This window comes from Alternaria atra, assembly GCF_907166805.1.
Source record: "Alternaria atra isolate CS162 genome assembly, contig: 28, whole genome shotgun sequence".
In the NCBI taxonomy this organism is placed as follows: Eukaryota; Fungi; Ascomycota; class Dothideomycetes; order Pleosporales; family Pleosporaceae; genus Alternaria; species Alternaria atra.
Genome location: NW_025091326.1, coordinates 1277769 through 1299470, shown reverse-complemented (window position 1 = coordinate 1299470; position 21702 = coordinate 1277769). Strand labels below are relative to the sequence as shown.

At 51.2% G+C, this 21702-nt stretch overlaps 8 protein-coding genes across 8 annotated transcripts; 5 read left to right on the top strand and 3 right to left on the bottom strand.

The window, feature by feature from the left end:
• Positions 1 to 1029: 1029 nt before the first annotated feature.
• On the bottom strand, positions 1030 to 2193 carry ALTATR162_LOCUS7482 (uncharacterized protein; the record flags this gene model as incomplete). Its single annotated transcript, XM_043315110.1, has 3 exons — positions 1030 to 1879; positions 1929 to 2076; positions 2127 to 2193. 3 exons carry the CDS (start codon positions 2191 to 2193, stop codon positions 1030 to 1032), a joined length of 1065 nt encoding a protein of 354 aa, XP_043171045.1.
• Positions 2194 to 2394: 201 nt separating this feature from the next.
• Positions 2395 to 3249, top strand: ALTATR162_LOCUS7481 (uncharacterized protein; the record flags this gene model as incomplete). The annotated part of the gene is made up of 2 exons (XM_043315109.1): positions 2395 to 2768; positions 2817 to 3249. The coding sequence occupies 2 exons, from the start codon at positions 2395 to 2397 to the stop codon at positions 3247 to 3249; spliced, it is 807 nt and encodes a 268-aa protein (XP_043171044.1).
• Positions 3250 to 4849: 1600 nt separating this feature from the next.
• On the top strand, positions 4850 to 6352 carry ALTATR162_LOCUS7480 (uncharacterized protein; the record flags this gene model as incomplete). The annotated part of the gene is made up of 1 exon (XM_043315108.1): positions 4850 to 6352. The coding sequence occupies one exon, from the start codon at positions 4850 to 4852 to the stop codon at positions 6350 to 6352; it is 1503 nt and encodes a 500-aa protein (XP_043171043.1).
• A 463-nt stretch (positions 6353 to 6815) lies between these two features.
• Positions 6816 to 8203, bottom strand: ALTATR162_LOCUS7479 (uncharacterized protein; the record flags this gene model as incomplete). The annotated part of the gene is made up of 2 exons (XM_043315107.1): positions 6816 to 7797; positions 7848 to 8203. 2 exons carry the CDS (start codon positions 8201 to 8203, stop codon positions 6816 to 6818), a joined length of 1338 nt encoding a protein of 445 aa, XP_043171042.1.
• Positions 8204 to 10033: 1830 nt separating this feature from the next.
• On the top strand, positions 10034 to 11797 carry ALTATR162_LOCUS7478 (uncharacterized protein; the record flags this gene model as incomplete). Its single annotated transcript, XM_043315106.1, has 3 exons — positions 10034 to 10331; positions 10394 to 10564; positions 10614 to 11797. 3 exons carry the CDS (start codon positions 10034 to 10036, stop codon positions 11795 to 11797), a joined length of 1653 nt encoding a protein of 550 aa, XP_043171041.1.
• Positions 11798 to 11923: 126 nt separating this feature from the next.
• On the bottom strand, positions 11924 to 12988 carry ALTATR162_LOCUS7477 (uncharacterized protein; the record flags this gene model as incomplete). Its single annotated transcript, XM_043315105.1, has 2 exons — positions 11924 to 12043; positions 12107 to 12988. The coding sequence occupies 2 exons, from the start codon at positions 12986 to 12988 to the stop codon at positions 11924 to 11926; spliced, it is 1002 nt and encodes a 333-aa protein (XP_043171040.1).
• Positions 12989 to 16952: 3964 nt separating this feature from the next.
• On the top strand, positions 16953 to 19388 carry ALTATR162_LOCUS7476 (uncharacterized protein; the record flags this gene model as incomplete). Its single annotated transcript, XM_043315104.1, has 6 exons — positions 16953 to 17071; positions 17130 to 17241; positions 17295 to 17405; positions 17465 to 17560; positions 17612 to 17867; positions 17914 to 19388. The coding sequence occupies 6 exons, from the start codon at positions 16953 to 16955 to the stop codon at positions 19386 to 19388; spliced, it is 2169 nt and encodes a 722-aa protein (XP_043171039.1).
• Positions 19389 to 20113: 725 nt separating this feature from the next.
• On the top strand, positions 20114 to 21612 carry ALTATR162_LOCUS7475 (uncharacterized protein; the record flags this gene model as incomplete). The annotated part of the gene is made up of 4 exons (XM_043315103.1): positions 20114 to 20122; positions 20199 to 20679; positions 20734 to 21457; positions 21513 to 21612. 4 exons carry the CDS (start codon positions 20114 to 20116, stop codon positions 21610 to 21612), a joined length of 1314 nt encoding a protein of 437 aa, XP_043171038.1.
• Between the last annotated feature and the right edge of the window lie 90 nt (positions 21613 to 21702).

Below are 21702 nucleotides of genomic sequence, written 5' to 3'. Positions count from 1 at the left end.
AAAGCAAGAGAGGGAAGAAAAATGAGCGACAGTGACAGCTATAGAGACTGTATTGGTGTGGGTAGGATCGAACCAAGAAGGAGGTTAAGTGCATTGCAAGGGTGCAAGCAAGTTCCCCCATGCGAAGACGGCATCTCGGATAGGCTCTCTTGGCATGATAGAGATGCGTCGAGAAGGAATAGGGATTTGTGGCTGTCTAATTGGTTTCGGGGCTGAAAGGGGGAACAAGCGCCGAGCCAGCATGGGTGGCCGCGTAATATTCGTCGATGGATGGGAATGTTCCCCACCGGTTTCAGGCCTTCTGTTTCTTGGCAACAAGCCGCTGCATGGACAATTCGCTGTGGCGGTGGTAGTGGCTGCGCCAACCGGGAGGTCGGCACTGCACTCAAGAAAACAAATATATAGATTGTGTTGGCACCGCTGTGGCGAAGGGGGCGGATGCTTGCCTGAGGTTGCGCAGATGATGCATTCTACCCATGGCAACAAAAAAACAACCTTGGACGGGTGGCGCAACATTAGAAGCTAAAGCAGCGCGTCCTCGGATCTCATTACCCACCCTCCACGTTTGGCTGGTGGTTGACAGTGGGTGGGATCGTCGGCGTAGATTAGATGACAGCCGCTGTTTTGTGTGTTTCAACTTTGGAGGCCGCGCAATGTGTGTAGCGCGTATCACCGCAACGTCCTAGCGCGCTTCGACGACAGAGAAGTGCGTATGGGACGACGCGTTGTATCATGCGTAGATTAGGAGCCGAAATGAGGCTCTTCGTGGATAATCATTCTAGCGCCGGCATCGTTACGAAGCCACAGCTGGCTGTCCTAACATGGAGTTGTAGCGACCCCAGAATGCCATCTGTCAGCATGTATGCGCCATTGGATTTTCTCCGTCGACTCAGGTCCCGGGTACCTTGGGCAGGAACACTCGGGAGCTTGGCGGCGTGTAAAATTGTTGGGTGAGATGCGTGATGTCATTATACATGTCGTCTATTTACTGACTGGGAGTGTATTCGCTACACCATGACTGCTTCAGCCCTAGTGGTTCTTCTCAACAATCTCCTTGGCGAAAGCAGCAAAGTCCCTCTTCTCGTCAACCTTCTCCCACAAATTCGGCTGCGTAAACACTGCCAATGTATTCCTCGCTACTTTTCCTCCAGCTGCAGCGCCTCTCACAAAATGGGGCACGGCTTTGAATTTGCCCTTTGTGATAATTTCCAGTGCTTCGCCAGTCTGGAAAGCGAGGCAGTCGCGAGGTATGCTGACCTTGGTGACAGTACCGGTACGGGAGTGAATGTAGAGACCCGCCTTGGGATCCGGTGAGCGGTCGAGTTCTTGAAGAGGCGTAAATGATGCACCAGTTTTTGGTGGACTGGCCGCTTCGTCGACAAACATGGCCGAAGTGAGACCAGTCAGACAACCATGATCGAGATGGGTGGCACACCAGTCGTCCTCGTCACCGCTGGATGTGCCGGGGGCAGATGAGGGACTGGGGAAGTAATGCAGTAGTCTGGCTTTAGTCGAGACACTTGTCTTGACAACGTGCTCAAGATAACCTTTCTGGTAGCCATCAATATTGGCTTCGGCGTACTTGTCGCAGGCACGGGCAACCAATGCGGCTATGTCGATGATGAGAGTACATAGCTCGCGGAAAGTTTCTTCGAAGCCTGGGAGAAGCTCTTGGGACGGCCAGACGTTGGGCGCAGTGTATTCTGGGAAAGACGGGTACTTTTCAGCGAATGTCTTCTGCTGCTTTTCGAATCCAGTGGCACAGTTGACGTAGTATGAGCCCTTGAGGGTATCATATCTGCCGTCTTTGAGAGTCTCTTTCCCACAGCTCCAGCCAACAAGCCACTTGGATGCTGGCGATTCGAGTTTGGCTAGTGGGCTATTAGTGTCATTATGGCCGTGGTATTTGAGAATGTCACTTGCCTAACTCGTCTTCTGGTAGGTTTCCCAGAGCAGAAGCATATGACAATAATTTATGCCGCAGCTCATGGAACTTGGAAGGCAGATCTTTTACAACAATGATACCCAAGCTAGACGACCCAAACGCATCTTCAAGTAGCGAAAAATCTACATCATCTACAGAGCCATCAGCCAGTATCGGGTACGGTCATGCTAATGGCACTCACTATTCTTCAGAGCCTCGAGACCCACGGCCACAGCACTCTGGTTCACTGCAGCGTTAGCGTTGGCCATTTTAGTCGTCGAGCAGAATACAGGTATTGATGATCTTATTCCCTACGTAGTCTGCACTGCTACTTTTATCGTGATCTCGTAGTGTGGGTTTGGTCTCGTCTGATCCGAATCTCGACTGCACCTGCCTGATTCGCTTCAGCCTCGGCCAACTCCGATCTCTCAACTCCGACGCCTAACCACCACCACCGCAGCGCCATCACCATGCCCAAGGCACTCCACTTCAAAGGCGACAAGAAAGTCAAGAAGCGCAGAAAAGCTGCCGACCCGTACGATGTCGATGAGAAGCCCTCGAAGCAGCTCACCACGAGCGCGCCTGCCGAAGCTGAGAGTGACGACTCTTGGGTGAGCGCGGATGCGCCCAGCGACATCTCAGGGCCAATCGTCATTGTGCTGCCTACCGATACACCGACTACCTGTCTCGCATGCGACGCGAATGGAAAAGTCTTTGCAAGCGAACTCGAGAACATAGTCGAGGGCGACGTCGCGACGGCTGAACCGCATGATGTGCGCCAGGTCTTCGTTGCGAATCGCGTCGCTGGCACCGAACAGCTCAGTCTGAAGGGCCATCACGGAAGGTAAGAAAGCTTGGAGTATACTGAAGCAACGCGACTCATTTGTCGTAGATATCTGAGCTGTGACAAGTTCGGCGTCCTAAGCGCAACAGCAACTGCCATCTCCCCCGAAGAAACCTTTGTCGTCATTCCTGTACCCGACAACCCCTCTGCATTCTCGCTACAGACTGCGCGCGACAACTTCCTGACCATTGACGAATCAACCGGAAAAGCCCCAGAGCCACGAGGCGACGCAGAACACATAAGCTTCAACACCACTTTCCGCATACGCATGCAAGCCCGCTTCAAGCCGCGACTCAAGGCGAGCAAGGAAGAGAAGGCAAACGTCAAGATTAGTCGCAAGGAGCTGGAGGACCAAATTGGCCGACGTCTGAACGATGCTGAGGTCAAGAAACTAAGGAAGTCGAGGGTGGAAGGGAACTTCCATGAGACAGCCTTGGACATGAAAGTCAAATCTAGCCACGACAAGTATGCCAGCATGTGAAGGCCTTGAGGTATCAGCCATGGTACCTCAGTAGCAACAAGGCATTGCGTTGCTGCATGGTGCTGCAATGACACCCCAAGCCAACCTTGGCGTCCACAAGCAACGGCAGCACCCGCGTCACACCATGCTGTGCATATAGCCGATCCTATGGATGCGACACTGCACGGCCACGTAGCCTTTATGCGCCACAACTTGGAACTGGTTTCGAAACGTCACGCGCCACAACTTCGTGGCTGGGCATAGCCTAGTACTCGACCACCTAAGCCCGTCGGTACGGTTGAACGGCAACTTGTCTTATCTCAACAATACACCACGGACTTTCAGAGAGCCGCACGGGATCATTTTGCTTGTTTCTTTTTCGGCAGATCCCGTATCAGTAGCCAAAATAATTGAACACGTCTTGTGTGAAACCTTGTATGCAGTCTTTCTTTTCTATCGCTTTCTTTTAGTCTGGCCGCTTTTTGCCAAGACATCCGACTGTGACAAGCCAAGAAGCATGATCTGCGTTCAGCTTCGAATGAGTGGTGCTTGAGTAACAGGCTGAATAAAGCATGTCATGTCACATTACCGACTCGATGAAATCTTCACAAAAGACGCATACGGTAAGGAACAAGTCTGTATTCTAGCAACTCGGTCCATGGTCTATTTTCTGTTGATGCAGAACATAGGCGGAACTCTTGTGCACTTATCATGTGACCGACTGACTGAAAAACCCTGACACCCAAAGCATAATGAATGAATCCCATATTACTGTCTCATAGCAAGTATATTCCTCCATCTCCCGATCCCTTCCGGCCTATCAGTAGTTTAGACAAAATAACCGCTGAATCATTACACCGACATCTTAGTTCTTCTCAATCTCTTCGACTACAGCTTCAACTCTATTTTAGCTAAACAGGCAAATTCCTCAGTACGATGTCGTCTAAACATATTCACTGTGCCTCTCGGAGGAATACCTACATGCTCGTCGCCAGCCTGATAGCAATATCCACGAAGCGCTTCGGCTTTTTGGGCTTTGAGATGTTGACTTAACAGAAAATGAAAACGGGGTCCTTACTAGAGGCTCACTTCGGTTTGATGATCTACCAGTCCTCCCATACATACGAACTACCACGATTTGAATTGGAAGACCTGTCTCGTCGCGAGCCGCGCAAGCATGACAACGAAAGGTGGTCTCCATAATCATCTGGGCTGCACGTAAAGATGACACAGTTGGGTTTGTCACCTGGCTCGCAGAACGGCTGTACAGTGTGAATATCACAATAGTGCCAAAAAAAGTTGCGATTCAGGATAGTAAGTCTGTAAATGCTGGAAGTCGGTGAACTGCCGCGTTATGAAATGGAATCATCTTGTTTCACTCACTTGAATCTAGATTCGAGCTCCAAGGTCATGCGCTCCGCATTCGGGGTCAGTGAACATACGCAATAGCCCTGGTACACAAGATCTAGCGGACAAATCAGCGAGAGCGTTCACGTGGAAAGCACATTGGACAAACATGCCTCATTACCGCAACTAAACATCCCCACCATATCAACCGTGGTTGAACATCTCGCGCCCAAATCTCCCTGTAATCTAATCCACATTGCAGACGCATTTAAATATGTCCACTTGCAATGCCCAAACCTCAATCTTCTCACCTGAGCATCCCGCCACTACAGACGCCCTGGAAAGCTTCACGGCTGCACAACAGATCGTAGATATTCGCACCATGACCGGCCAGTATGTCGAAGAAGACTGGCACCTCACCAACAGTATCACACCCGTGCTATGCTTCACCACTGCCGTATTATACGCCCTCTATATCCTCTCTTTCCCGCCACCTACGCGCCTCTACCGCAGACTCTCCATCCTCATCCTCGCAATACCAACATGGTACGCATTCCGGTACTCGGACCAACTCTGCCCGAACTACAACTTAGTCGACACTTTTGCGCGGACATGTCTGATATGGTTCGCGCACATGAGCTACGAGATCTGTGTCGTGGAATTTGCGCCAGTTCTATCAGAAGAGAAACATGATATGGGAGAGTGGGAACAAACGAAAGAGAAAGTCAGACAGGGATACAAGGTACTTTTTGATCGGAATCATACACAGGTTCTCCAACAGCAACAAAGACACCACATACCGAGAAACCCCGATGAGATTTCAGCAACAATGGAAAAGGCAGGGGAAGAGCAGTACACGGAGACTGACAAGAAGACCGACGAACCTGTCATGTCAAGCACTCGTGTTCAGCAGGGTGTTGCGCTGCCGATGGGACACCGCCACGGCTACTCGCGCTGGGGATTCGTCAGCTACCATATCCTCAAGGGACTCTTTTACTATGGCCTTGGATACGTATATAATCTCTACGAAACATCATACTCTCCCCTCGTTGAACCCCCCACCGTATACATGACACCGGAGCTTGCATCTTATTTCCAGTGCTTCGCACTGTCTGTGAATTACCAAGAGCTATTCTGGCGCTTAGAGTTCACATTTGACTGGTGCGTAGTATCCTTGTGGCAGTACGAAGGCTATCACAGTATGTTCGCCATCTTCTACGTCGGTTCGGGGCTCGACGGACCGGAGGAGTGGTCTACAGCTCTCTTTGGTCCGTTTAGTAACGCGTGGTCGGTGAGACAGTACTGGGGTAAGCATTGGCACAACTATGTCTATCACTCCTTCTCAGGCCATGTCAAATGTATGACGCGGGGCTGGCTGGGTATGAAGCTTGCGGACTCAACCCGATTGATCGAAAACACGCTCGTCTTCCTTGGTTCCGGGCTCATGCATTCGCTCGTGCGGTGGCAGCAGGCTCCCTGGGGCGATTGTTGGGGTATTGCCTGTTGGTACGTTGCGCAGATGCTACCTATGATCTTCGAGTGGGGTGTGGCGACTCACTGGAGCAAGGTGCGGAGGTGGTTAGGGTTCAGGGCGGATACGAGATGGTTGAATCGCGCGGAGTATGCGATTGGGTACTTGTGGGTCGCCTTCTGGTTCTTGTACAGTGTGCCCAAGTATTACGAAACGAGGATTGCATGGACGGATGCAAAAACGGTTAAGAAGTTCACGGCAGAGTTGGAGGCTGCTCAGGCTCTCAACGAGACAGACGCAGATTGATAGAGAATAGACAGGGGTCGAAGCTTCAGCATGCGAAAGGGAACGACCAAGTTTCATGTTATAGGGTAGATTGGCAAGCGATAGATAGAAAATGGTCGAATCTGAGCTGTCGTACAACATTCAGTTCTTCATCATACGTATCGATTGCATGCATGCATTGATAACTCTGTAATCGAGTGTTGGATTTTGAAAAGCTAGTCGGAAACCAGAGGTATAGATCTATTTGGGTAATACAATTATTCAAGTCAATCGGCATCTACAACGAGACTTCGACGTGCTGGCTGCCGGCTGGATCGGTATAATGGCGTACGGCGTACGCCACTTATCGCGCAGTCCAATAGAAAATTCACACCATTGTCAAGATATGTTATCGAAGGCTGCATGATGATGTAAAAGTATCTTACTTCATTCTTACTGGTATCATTAAACTATCGCTAAATATTTCATTACGACGCCGGCACGTCTAGTACCTGGTCAACTTAGGGCTATCCTTCGACGCTGGGAAACTCCACTTGGTCTCAACAAAGACCTTCTGCATGCCATCCTCCTTCTTCTCGAACTTGTAGTAGACCTTGTCCAAGTCCTCAAGGCGGACGCGGTGGGTAACCATCTTCATCGGGTCGATGCGCTTCTCCTGGATCATCTGGAGGAGAGACTCCCAGTACATGTGAACGGGTGCCTGGCCGTTACCGATGAGACGGATACCGCGCTCCATAAGAGAGCCAATGTTGAAGTGGTTAGTGAAACCGACGTATACACCAGTAATACCACAGCGACCCATGTTGCGTGTGCTGGTAATCATCTCGTTGATGATCTCGCTGGTGTCGGTCTCGAGACCGAGCATCATCTCGAAGTAGTGTGCCCAACCCTTGGCGTACTCACCGGCAGCACACTCAATGCTGACGTCTGGGCCGCGGTTGTTGCACATCTCCTTGAGCTTGCTTGTGACTGACTCGCCCTTGGCCAGTGTGGAGAAGTCGAGAGTGTCGACGTTGGGGTATCTGGCCTTGATGAAGTCGAGACGCCAGTTGGAGTCGATCATGATGACCCTGGATGCGCCTTGCATCAAAGAGAAGTCTGCAGCCATTTGTCCAATCGGGCCGGCTCCCCAGATGGCGACTACATCTCCCTTGTTGACACCAGTGTCAACAACCGCGTGCCATGACGTGCACAAAACGTCAGAAAGGAAGAGACCCTGCTCATCCGGGACGTCATCGGGAAGCGGGAGTAGGTTGACATCGCCGTATGCTACACGAGTGTACTCTGCTTGACCTCCAGCGTATCCACCAGTGAAGTGAGAGTAACCGAACATGCCTGCTGTCCGACCGCCGTACATTGCGTTCTCAATCGTGTTCGAGTTGGTCTTCTCGCACTGGGAAGACAGCTTCTGTTTGCAGTAATAGCAGTCACCGCAGGCGATCTGGAAGGAGGCAACGACTCGTTGACTACAGTCTGTTAGCGATGCGCTTGTTCAAAAACATAGAGACATACGTACCCCTTCTTGAATTTGGTAACCTCGGAGCCGCACTCATCTACAACACCACAGAACTCGTGTCCGAGAATGTCACCCTTCTGCATCTCTACGACGCTGCCGTGAAGCAAATGCAGGTCAGAACCGCAAACTGTGGAGCCAGTGACCTTGACGATAACATCGCGAGGCTCTAGAATCTTTGGCTTGGGTGTGTCGATCATTCGAACCTCGTTCTTGCCATACCACGCCAAAGCCTTCATTGTCTCAGAGTAGTCGGCTGTGCTCTCATCGTTACCGGGGTTGGAAACATTTTGCGCAGTAGTGGCGTTGTCGCCATGGCCAATAACCTTCTCGGCCTGGCGGGCTGCTTGGGACATCATCTTGGGTGGATGTTTGATGTGTGACTGTATATGTGGAGGGTATAAAAGTGTTCCGAGCTGGGAGAGTATCCAATGGAGAGAGGAATGGAGATGGAGAAGCTACGAGATGCGCAGAGTGTCTACCTTTTCAATGCTAACAGAGACAAACCCGATGACATATTACCAACATGTGACGTTGAATTTGCAGCGCTCTTACAACTACCGCGAACCAGAAGATTATCCGCCCCCTTGTACATGCGCTTGGAGGGGCTAGTCCAACGTCATGACACGCTGTGGAGGGGTACAAGTCCGCTCTACGCGAGCTGAACAGGCGTGAATTTGGAAATGCCATGTGCTGGCGCAGATCGACGTTGACGACGGGAATCTTGATGAGCGTCATGGCGATGTCATGGCGGGGCAACACGCGTTTCGCGTTTGGCCGTTAAAGCTAGACAAGGAGCTATGGCCAGAACATCGAGTATGCTCGGAACGGCATTCGTTCTGCATACAGAGCTGTTGTCGTATTAAGGTCGGGGTGTTGATATGACGGGCAAACGGGATTAGACGTGGCGTGCGCGAGCGAGAGGCATGTGGAGTCGACCCTTCCGAGCTTGCATGGAGGCATACAGGTTATACGAGCGATGAACTTCAAGCCAGCGGCAATGCGGGGACTTATATTTTTACGACTGAGGACCATGATGGCGGTTCGAACATTCAGATGATTGCTATACGCTGAGACTTTGGAGAGTCAATGCCTATTAGACGGGTGGGTGGACGGACTGGGTAGTTGCCGACGCAGGTACAGAGGCTTCTTTTGTTGCCCATGTACGCCAGCATGAAGAGCGTTAGTAGTGGGACGAGTAGGTGCAATTCGGCCCTGATTGACTTCATCCTTCTGCATTATAGCCTAGTCAGCTACGCAGCTTCACATATCCATGGGGCGTCCTCTGCTTGATAGTAGCAAACGACCCAAGTCTAACCAGCCGTTTAACGCCAAAGCGAAGCAAAGCATCATGTCTCAAAGTCGCTCGCAAAAGACATCACCCAAGCCGAACGACTAGGCTGTCTCGCGACAGACAGCTCGTTGATTGAAGTGTAAATGGCAACCTTAATAAATACCGATGCCAGGCTCGGGCTCAAAAGGAATTGTTCAAGTTGTTCAATCGTACTTCTTCCTCAATCCAATGCACAAGGCACTAGAATCAATGAAAAAGCCGCAGTGGCAGACCAGCAAAAATTGCCCCGCTGAAGCCCCCGAAGGAGATTCATGACAACACCACACCCCGCTGTGCAATGGAGGCGACGTTGTCAGACCATCAAAAACTTGAGCTTGATGAGTCGCAAGAAGGTAAGTATGCAGAACAAGACTTCAAGGCGAGCTGCAATAAGTAGACAGGTAGGCTTGGCACGCTATTGAGTCATGTGACTATGCACAGATGCTCTGCGCTCGCTTGACGGGTATACTGCGGGCGCCGGCAGAGCTTGGACAGTCCGAGCTGTGAAAGTTCTCTCACCTCAATATTTCATCCATTGCTTGTCCTCGGCGTGCCGTGACAGGCATGTTTCAGAGAAAGGTAAGTTCACAACATTCCATTTCACATGCAGCTGCCTACGCTGCTTTTCAGCGCTCAACGGGCGGATTGATATCCGATATTATTCCTGTCTCGAGCTCTGTTAAGCTTCGCATGCCAGCCCATACCCTTTCCTATGATGATCCAAAACAACCTTAGAACCGTTGCGAATGACGCCTTCGGGCGGTTGACTTCACCATACCCTTTACTGAACCTCTCTTCATTAAAACCTTGTTACAAGACAATCTCTGTGACTGGAAGCTAACGAAGCAAAGGAACCATGAGTCGACCAGCCTTGAACTTTCTCCGCCCATACCTTCACCAGGCTAGTCGTTCCATCAGACCGGAACATGCGCGAGCATACCTCTCTGTTCAGCGGCGGTTTGCTCAGAGCCTAGCCGTCGATGCATACACTGGCCCACATGATGTAGAGAAGCAGAAGCGTTTGGAGCACTTGGGCAAGGTGAAGCCCTTAGGCGATTACCATCCCAGGTTGGTTTACTCCACGGATGCTCAGAATTTATCGATACGTGATTTCAATGCCAAGTACGATGGCATCCAAGAAACAACCCCTGATCGTGTGTCTGTGTTTGGTATGACAAACCACCCGTGAGCACCAGTCCGGTTCTGACAGTGTCAGGAAGGGTGCGCTCAGTGCGGCTACTTGGCTCCAAGTTGATGTTCCTCGATATCGAACGCGACACACAGCGATTGCAGGTCATGGTGGAGTTGAAGAAGCTCACAACCCGAGATGACCTTGATGAGAACTTTAAGAGCTTCAAGAAAGTCGCTAGAATTGGTGACTGGGTGTGTAAGTGATAGAATTGTCAAGCTTGACAACAGACTCTAATGACATGAAGCCATCAACGGTAATCCTACGAAGACATCGAGTGGACAGCTCTCAATCCTCGCCCTCGACGTACCTCAGATCCTCGCGCCATGCCTTCACCACCTACCAGAAAGGATTGATGATGCCGAGACACTTGCGCGACGACCACACATTCACGCGCTTACGAGCGACGAGCCTGGCGATGTTCTTCGACTCCGGGCGCTGACATATGACTATGTGCGCACGTACTTTATACAGAGCGGGTTTTTGGAAGTGGAAACACCCATGTTCGACGTCAACGCCGGAGGTGCTATTGCGCGACCCTTTGAGACTGTCGCAAACGAACTGTCAAACACTCCTATAAGGCTCAGGATAGCACCTGAGCTCAACTTGAAGCGGTTAATCGTTGGAGGACAAGACAAGATCTTCGAGATTGGACGTGCCTTCAGAAATGAAGGTGTGGATAACACGCACAACCCAGAGTTTTCAACTTGCGAGTTCTACGAAGTTGGCGCGAACCTACCCACAGTCATCGCCAGGACAGAGCAGTTGGTACACGGTCTCCACACTGCGATTGAGTCATTGAGGTCGACGTACTTCCCTACCCTACCGGCGCCGGAAGAAATCGACTTCGCACAGCCTTTCGCTCAGCTGCCCTTCATACCTACCATCGAGCAAGCCTGCGGTCGCAGGCTGCCTGATTTATTGTCACCGAATGCTTCCAAGGAGCTGCTACAGTTGTTCGATGAGCTGGACCTCGCCATTCCGCCCAACCCCACTCTCCCACGTCTACTTGACTCTCTTGCCGAGATATACATCGAGCCTCTCTGCAAGAACCCAACCTTCATCACCCAACACCCGGAAGCACTCTCTCCACTCTCAAAGTCATACGTGGACGAGGTCACTGGGCAACGTGTCGCATCTCGTGTGGAGCTCTTCATCCATGGCCGCGAATACGTTAACGCATATGAAGAGGAAAACTCGCCGTTTGAACAGCGTCGCAAGTTCATTCAACAGCGTGACTTTCATCCAGAGGGTGAGGGCGCCATCGACGAGAGTTATCTCGAAGCATTGGAATGGGGTATGCCGCCGACTGGTGGTTGGGGGTGTGGGTTGGATAGACTGGTCATGCTGTTCGCCAGCAAAAAGAGGATTGCCGACGTGTTGCCTTTTGGCACATTGCGAAATGTTGTTAGTATTGCCAAGACAAAGTGAGTGGCATCCATTCGCAGTGAAGATAGATTGTTTTAGAGGAAATGTACCCTGTTGAGTATGTAGTGATCTGGTTACTGTAGCACACTTTTGCGCCACATTATGTGCAACTTTTGGACCAATACAGCTCTACTTCCAGTGATCAGCCCACTCCCTTTCCATCGCTGTCATGTTATCCTTAATAATAGCCGCTTGCATAGCCTTCTCGCTAGCCTTGGCCATTTGGGCATTTGTCATAGTCCAATCGATCTATGTTATCGTTAGTCTTGTTTTACTATGTCACAACCATATGCCGATCCGCTTAGTACTTACTGGTGGCCCGATCCATCCACTAACATTCCACTGTATACTGGCCGTCGTAGCCTGCGACTGAGCAATCCTCATCTGACTCATATGCATATTCTCCTGCATTTTCAGCTGTTGATACTCTTGTTTCATACGTCCGAGCTGAATGTTTAACTCTTGCATCTTGTTGTTCCGTGCCTGTAGCTTCTGCCGGAAGGTCGATAAGTCGTTGGTGCGGCAGACATCTGTAAAGTAGGACTGAAGACGGGGAGAGAAGAGATCACACATGAAGCCATTAGGGTGTGGTCCTTCAGCTTTGAGCTGCGAGAGGATCGCTGGTTGCGGTGAACTGGAGTAGAGAGGTTCCATGTATTTGAGGTAGCAATCCTCGCAGGCGGTGAATTCGGATCCCAGAGATTGGAAGCTGTATTGCTTCTCTCCTGTGACCAACTTTCCTTTCTGGCAAGCGGGGACTGGCCCCCATTTCTTGACGAAATCAATCAGTGGTGTAACATCCCGCGTCTTGGTTTCTAGGGTGCTTTCTGCAACGCTAGCGATCTTGTCAACGTACTCTAGACACCGTTGTTGACCATCTCCTTGAGTCATAAGGTCGCAAGTCGCGAGTAACGCTTGCCCGTCCGCAACGGGCGCAAACAAGGGCTTTAGGCAAGGGAAAATGATGTTGATATGCGCGACGCAGTCTGAACAGGCAGTCATTTCTTCGACCAGCGATCCGTTCTTCGGATCCCGGAGACAGTACCATGTCCTCGTTACAGCTGGTTTCCCGCCTTTCTTGACTTCTGGATCCTCCATATTGAAGTTCGGACAGATACCATCCTTGTCCCTTTGGATGCTCGCAATCTCGCCCAGCAAGCTAAGATCAGGCTGTCCCTGTTGAAACAGCCACATATAGGCTAGTCTCACCCATAGTAACGAGAAATCACACATATGGTGGAGTTGGTAGTTCGCCGGTTTGGTGGGTTGTGCAGAAATAAGGGAGGCATAGCGGGTACCGCGGAAAGACGTGTTAAAACAATCGGGACAAATGTCTATCAACCTGTTAGCGCAAACGTCAATCTAGAGTAAGACGTTGAACGCGTTGCCGCCTACATAGGTAGGAGAATGTTAAACAATGTCTTACACCTGCCTATGTAGGCCGCAGGGTGTTGCACGCTATTACTATGCTCCTCTACCTAAGCTAATGTATACGACAGAGACAGAACGTACTATTGAAAGTTAGTAAATTGTCTTAAATACCATCTGTAACGTGAGTTTTACCCAAAATTTGGGATTGGTCTTGGTGAACTAACTTGCAGCCAGTCATTATGTCCTTGTGTGAAGCTCGACCGTCCGCACAATCCAAATTTTGGGTGCTGTTTAGTCTGTGGGGTCGCTGATTGTGAAGACGAGGAATCTCGAGGTGGAAGAGGTGGGGGCCGAACTAGAGGCATGTTCGGTACAGGAATATGTCTAACTGAATAGAGCCGAGTGAAAACCGCCAGTAAGAAATTTGACAGTGAAAACGATGCTTCGGTACAGTGGAAGAGACCATCTATCCATCTGGCGTGTTTTTGAATACCTCTAGGCTACATAATGAGTAGCTTGCCGAGGCCCTCAGCTGAAGAGGCTGAAAAGTCGTCCGAATACGATACCGGTCAAGGACAACCCCACAATGAGCGCCCAAATCAAGGCCATCAAAATGCCACGCATTTCGGACCTTCTACATGCGGTGCGTATCGAAGTGCTTAGTGCATGGGAAGCGAAAGGATTGACGGGTTGCGGCCCACTGGGTCATGGACGGAGTAAGGTCAACAACAGCGGCTGATGAACCCATACAATTAGCAATAGTGATAGCAGTGTATGCCGATGATGGTGAGAATCAGTCGTAATGGTAACTTTTGTGGCATAGCGGTAGACGCACGATCTGTTCGGCAAGAGTTGTCTGAGCTGACCTCGGTAACACCACGCCATTGGTTACAGATCTCGCCTGCCCTTCTCCAGAATCAAGAGTACAAGCAGCCACGCTACTTTAGCTCAACAAGGCTTGTATCATTTTGTATAAGTTAAACGAACGTGAAGTGCCGAAGAGACATTCGGTCGACCACCACCCGAGTTAATGCAGTTGGGCACCTGAGGTTCATACTAGTTCCGAGGCTTACTTCACGGCGAATTACAATCGTATCATACCAAGAAAATGATTTCTTCCGAGCTGTAGATGACACTAAATTGTATCTTGAAGGTAACAACAGTCTCCCACGTGTAACTTTGGTAATGTAAAAGATAATGTATACCCCTAGAGTATGCTTTACTACAAAGATAATACGATCTACTTCGTACATAGGTGCTAGTACGGTAAACTCACACCAAAGGTGGATTATTGCAACAAACAGTGCCACCAAGCGACACGTGACATCTGTCGTCGTTCACCTGCTGGTGACCGTCCACGTGGAGGGGTACAGCAGCATGAAGGTTCGATGTTCCACCACCTTTAGAACGACAAGAGCGTACAGCGTCAGTCGCGCGAGGCTGTACACACATTTGTATTTGCCCAAGGCAGACTGTGACAAACAGAATGTTCGACTTCTAAACGTTGGTGTGTTCTTTAGGGCTGACGGGCGTCACAAAGCACCTTCCATGGGTTGCAGAAGCGCCCGGCACGGGAGGGAGTGTTCCTAAAAGCGGAGCCCCTCGGAGATTTCATGCTATGGATAGCGTTTTGAAAAGAGCGGTGGCTTCAGATCTCATTATCGTGATTCGCATAGCCTCCTGAACGGTGAGAGTCCGCAAAGTCGGTCTGGCCTGACATAAGAAAAAAAGAACCACAAGGCATCGTAGCAGTTGGTGGAGTGAACCCCGCTTGTTGGAGGTCACTGCAGCATTCAGTGACAAAGCAATTGTAGATCGAGATGCCTCTGTATATGCCATTGTTGGTGGACCTCGCTTGTGTGCTCTTCCTGTTTAGGGTATTGACAATCATGAGGAACAAAAAACGCCAGCTTTTCGGGTAGCCATCGTACCGGCACATTGGGATGTCGCGTGGCAGTTGCTAGTCGGGGTTGCTTTCAGGCCGCCCTTTGTCATGACTTTGAATGCTTGAATTTATCTGTATGCCAGTACCCGATCGAGTATAGGTGCCGTTGGTGGTGGAGATGTTTGCCAAAGAGACGATGGGAGTAAGCGCCGATAAGGTGAGAGCGGGGTTGCTTCGGTTGGATATCTGCGCAAAGCTATCAACGCAGGGTGGGGCACCAAGTATGTTTGACACCTTCTTCGAAGCAAGACCATTACTAGTAGACCAACGTAGCGTGCCTTATGGTGTTGGTTTCGATATCGCTCACATATTCAAAATTGGGGGTAGTTGGTCTCGAGAGCATAGTCTGATCGGCCACCAACGTATGTGCAGGAAATTATGCAAGCCGAAGCTGCAGCCTCCTGTCAGTCATCTGGGAGATTATTTTGTACCTGTCGGTCATACAAAGGCCGAAAGAAAGACCTGTGCTTCACGGCGCTTATTGGCAAGCCGCCTTGGGCGCGGCTAATGTCAAACGCGGGAGCGGCACAGGTCGCACGAAGAAGGGCAGCTGGTGCCTTTGTGAAGATGGACAAGGTGGCTGCCTGTAGGCGAGTAGGTTAGACTAATAGAAAATATTGGAGATACACGCGGCGGTGGACTGTGGTAGGTTGGGGGAAGGGAAAATTCTGTGCTTTCGTGCCCAAGTCGAAAAGTTGGGGGTGCAATTGGCCAATCTGAGCTTCCGAGCAGATGGTAGCCGGAGACGCTGGCACGCTTGTAGAGTATGGAGATGAGCTAGCGGATATGTGATACCGATGACGATCCTACAGATATAGCAAGAAGAGGCTCTTGTAATGCCATGTGTCTACGGACCGTTGCGCGGAGGAAGTCATCACACTATACCGATATTCATTTGATGCAAGTCGGCCACGTCGACGTCTATGGGGCCGGAACTGGAGACAGAGCAAACGGTACAACGGGCATGTTGACTGTGCCGCACACACTGCTGCTGTCTCAGCGCACCTGATAGAGCATTTTGGAGAAGGATGCATTAGCGTCCCATGGAGGCCTGGCCCTAGTCGTCTGCAGCAACGTTCGCCATCCATCTGAGGAACTAACGCTGGGTGAATAGACGATGCCAAGGGGCTGCTTACCCACGCTTTGGGGGGAACCGCAGCCGTTTGTTCTCTCTGGGACGGCGTCGGAGTAGTACAACAAATCGAAGGTGTTCGCACCAGTAGACGGCATATGGGCCCAGGTTCCCAGCGATGGCTGTTCTAGAGGATCCAGTGTCATGTCTCTGGCACGCACGGCGCGGGATCGCTCAGCATGCCCGCAATCTAGCGTGGCCCTGGGCGCTTAATCTGCAGTTCATCCCTGAAGCTTAGTAGCTCCCAGGGCGGCGATTCGTCTGATGCGCCAAGTGGTGGTGGTGAACGGACAGGTGTTGTAAGCGGGCCATGGTGCACGGTCGGGCGAGCATGTTCGCTGCTAGGTACACCAGCTTGATGCCGCCTGCGCTGAGAGTCTCCACCGAGGCAGAGTCGCTGTGTTGAAACAACGACACCACTTTACACGCCGTACCTTGAGCCTCTTCCTGGCAGCTGGCCTGCTCTGATAAGCCTCGTCCCGTCCTTCTTTACCGTAGACGCAAGCGCTCTCGTCGCCCACCCCTTCGCGCCGCGCATTCCCTTCTGATTCGTGACTCGCCGCTCAGCCTCGCCAACATCGTCGTTTGAATTGATAGGCAGCCGATTTGGAGACCGAAATCTTTTTCGATTGTGTTTTCCGACCGCAGCGCAGATCCGGCACAGCTCTGGCGCAGCATCTGTTGTGCCCTCCTAAAGAGCAGCGTGAGGCATGGCAACCGCGACGCAGCTTATGCCGTCACCGAGTGGCCTAAAGTCCATGTCGGCATTCAGCCCCTACACGGACTCGCCCAGCTCGCCGGGCACTTTTGCCCAAGTCTTTTCAAATAGGTGCGACACCCTCGCCTGGAGAGCATTGGGGACTGCGGGCTAACATGGACTCTCCAAGATCCTCAGGACACACGTCTGATCACCTCCAACCACCACCTAGCCCGTACCCGGCTTCCGTGGACCCATCGCCCGTCGACAGCAATGGCACGAGTCATACAGACCACACTGAGGTAAATCATGCCGTGGGTGGATACGGGAACACGCGGGGCTGACCCCACTACAGATTGAAGAGGATGCCCAGGTGAACCACCCGAGCGAAGATGGCATGAGCGAGATTAGATCGCCGGGCACTGACGACATTGTGAGCCCGGCGAGCCAGGACGGTCAGACAAAGGTATGATATCATGTCAACATCTCCATGGCGCCCGCACGCAGTCATCTAACACGCGACAGCCCCATACCCATAAGCTCAACACCGCCGTGCGCAGGGCAGACTCGGACGAGGCTCCTCCGTCTGTCATCCATGCACCAGATAGCTTCAAACAATTTGTGAGTGTCATTCCTGTTATGGCCGCACTACATGGCTGACGTGGGAGCCAGAGCCGGATGAGCACGTCCGGCGCGTCGTCGAGCGCAAATACGTCGGATCATACCGCCGTGGAATCGCCATCAACACCAGAAGCCAACATGCTTCCCGATGTCGAAGACAAGCAAACCTCTTCTGCTTACACAACCCCAATCGATACCGCTGTATCGAACTCGGTTGCAGACCGCAGCACGCCGCGTGCACAGACACGACAAGATTTCGAGGAAGACCTCAGGCGGCGCAGCGTTCGCAAAAGCGTCAATCTCGCTGGTATGTCTCCTTGAATCTTGTAATGATCACATGTTAATGTGCGCAGATATCGCCGAGTACGAAGACCATGCTACCACTGACTCTTCTGCGAGCTCTGTCATCGAACAGGATGACAGCCAGTCATCACAATCGCAGGACGGCGAATCAATGTCGATAGGCACCCAAACGATGGGCCAGGCGATCCACGGTATCCACGAATCAGAGAAGGAGGTGGCTGCCTTGCGAAGTGCACTGGACGAATGCTGGACACTCTGCAACTCGCTGGCCAAATTGAGTCAACATCACAGAACACGCATGTTCCATTACTCCGGTGGAAGCCCTGATATGCAAGAGCATGCTTGGAGAACATGTTGGCGACTTTGCCAGAAACTCTACGAGAGTAGAGAGGAGAACCCTTCCACGCAGATCCGACCGACACTGGAGCTTTGCCGAGATTTTTGTCAAGCACTGTTCGATGTGCGTCAGCGCGGTGATGAGGCTTCAGACTCGGTGCTTAGAGTCAGCTTTGAGCTGAACAATCATCTCTACAACGCCCATGATCGCACACTCCCTGAAACATTTCGTGAACGCACACTGGATTTCTATCTGACGTTATGCCATCGCCTGATGAAGCAGCGGACTTCTCTTCCAGAAGAGACGGACTCATTGCTGCACGCATGCTGGTCGTTGGCAGAGATGCTATTTAGTCTTCGCCAAAATAGCCGAGATGGCAAGCCCGCCGATGAGGAATTGCTAGGTTCGGCCATACAGGCGTGTTGGGAGTTGTGTGACTTGTTCCGTGAAGGCTGGACACAGGTACGACCTGACCGCGGCACCCCACGACCGACTCAATATGCCTTTTCGGTTGGCCGGAGTTCTGTGACGCATCGCTCTCAAGCTGCGTATTCGGACCGGTCTGGACGATCATCCAGTGTAAACCAGTCGTATCATTCTGCCATTTCCTCAAGACGAGCGACACCAATCCAGCCAGAGACACCGACTACAATTTTCGATGACCGCGAGGAGTTCTCGCCAGCGGACGAGCCAAACGTTCCAAACATACTCGTTCTTGGTCCAGAAGCTGGTATGACACGAACCCATGACCGTTGGTCTTCCGCTTCTTCCAACCTCTCCACATATTCGGACGCTTCGCATCACACTTCTTCCACCGCTACCGCAGGTCGAGAAGATGCCAACTTAGTTCGCTTGAAAGGGTTGATCATCAAGGCCGCTATCAATACGGGCTACAACCGCCAAATACCCCTCCCAGACTTCATTCGCGCCTTACCGTCCAACAGCTTCGGCGCCGAGACATGGCAAAGCCAATTGTTCGACAGCTATCGAAAACTTGTTCTTGCAGACCCAACATTACGAAACGTTCACACTCAGCCACTCCGCAGGCTGACGGCGCTTGAAATTGGACGATCTGTGCAATGGCTGGGTCGCAGCGAGTCGTTCAAGTGGCTCCGTGAGCTCTATCGCTTCGTCTTTGGGGCTTATCCTGAAGATACAAGTCAGCGCAACCTAATAATCAACGCCTAACGCACGTTCCTTTCACTTCATACATGGGTCTTTTTATTTCGGATCTTTGGAACATTCTCAGATTACGGGTGTTATTTGGATGGGCTATTTATTCTATTTCCGCCTTATACCCCCAACGCTCTCTTCAGTGCGCGTATCATTCAGTCCCAGCATAGTTTCATCGCATGTTGTAGATTACGGATCCTGCATATTCGCTTCTGTGTATACCTTCTCACTATCCTTATCACCTTTGTGAGGCTTATCGGCAAGTTCATGATTTCTACATTACATATGAATAATAACCCATTCTTACTTGATTGCAACCCTTTCGTGGTGACCACGATATCAGATGTTTGAGTCTTAGTGACAGATATTATCTGAATAAATATGCTAGCTAGAAGTCTACATTAATATTAAAAATTCAGTGTTCTTCTATTATACACTGTTGTAAGCTGCATATTAAGAGAATAATACCAAGGTACACCTGTTCAGGTTTTTCCTTGCATGAGGCGTAAGGGTCATTATCATACGACCCCAATGTCCACAATGATGAAGGTGCCATGTGGAGCCTGGTTCGTGGTCCGCGCACAGACCACCCGACACTCGGAAGCTCCCTCAAGCTCCCCACATCGCGACTCTCTGACCCTACGCTCACCATGTAGTTGCCGGCAAACTTGGGTGGTACAGCCTACAGTCTTCAATGCCTACGCGCGCGATTAAAGCCATCTTTTATACACGCTTTCACCATGAAAAAGGTACCCCAACAATATCGCCCTGTCCACAGAAACCTGACTAACATCTTCTTCCCAAGGAAATCGCGTCCTCCACCAGGTGCCCGCAGGCGCCATAATACCATCCAACCTCCCGTCGGCACTCACCACGCCGCTCTTCACCTTTTCCTCAGTCACGCAGTTTCTTATACCCACGCAACAGTTCTGTGACCGTCTTATCACTTTCTGCATCAACCATCACCGCGTCATCGGATACCCTGTTTGCATAAGAGAGGGGAAATATAGCAGGAATGAGTTCATATTCAACTTCGCAATTGTAATAGGCGAAAATGAGCGCGATTGGGCGTGCTACGGTGAGGTAGTGAGGAAGTTGGGACGCTTGTTGAGAGGACTGGAAGAGCAGGGCGGTTTCTTGTCAAGGGAAGAGGAGGGCATTTGGGAAGACGAAGGAGGGAATATTGGGTGGGGAACGGATGACGGCGTTGGTGGTTTTGGAATAGGCGGCGGAAGCAAAGTGTATGCGCTGTGCGAGATGGTACTTGAGGACCTGAATAACTACGCCGAGTGCATGATACCAATTGGTATGCGCCGTCCCGTACTGGGTTGCATTATTTGGCATGCTAATCAACTCCCAGATGACTCGAATACGATCAATTTGAAACTGTTTCCTACGCGGCCGCCTCCTCCACCTATCCTCGCGCATCAAGTGCCTTTGCTCACCATTTCTCTCTCAAGTCTTCAGCAGCCCGTATCTTCGGACCTTACTCTCAACCGAATCCTTCCATATATCAACGGTGTCAACTCGATAGCCCACATTGCGCAACTCGCCGACACCGATCTTTCCTTGACTAGGCGAGCTATTCAACATCTAGTATACTACGGATGCTTAATACTCTTGGATATCTTCAGCTTCAGCGCCATCTATGCGCCAACAGCGGAGATTGGCGGTTTCATTGTGGACGCAGAGGTCAAGGAAGAATGCATGCGCTACGTCAGCGTGCCGAAAACGAGGCTGGGTTCCAATGCGAAGACGTCCCGGATGGACAGTGAGGTTTCTGAGACGAGCAGAGACGAGCGTAGCTCGACATCGTCTTTGTCATCGCAACAAAGCGGGACTGTGGGGTCTACCCTTAAGATCTCAGAGTTCGATGCTCACGTCGCGGCGCAAAAGAAGGAAGAGGAAGAAGAAAATGTATGGCAGACAAACCATGAGACGTTGATAACGCTATACACATCGCTGCGCCAAGGTCTGACTCTGAAAAACTGGGTGCTGGAGAATCTGGACTTGCTCCACGGCATTGACGTACGCCGCTTCATTACCTTCGGCATCATCAAAGGTTTCCTCTACCGTGTACACAAGTACGCGATAGCAACCTCAACAACCTTACCTCCTGCGCCACCAACAAGCCTGCAGACAAGCGCCGCGACATCCCTCGCAAACCCTCGAGACTCAGACACCACGACGATCCGTGGCCATGAACGCATGCATCACTCCTCTCAACCAAGCCTCCTGACCCATGGTCACCACACTTCCCAACCCAACATTCACACGCATCACCCATCTTTCTCCATCCACAGACCGAGCGTTGCCTCTATGTCATTGA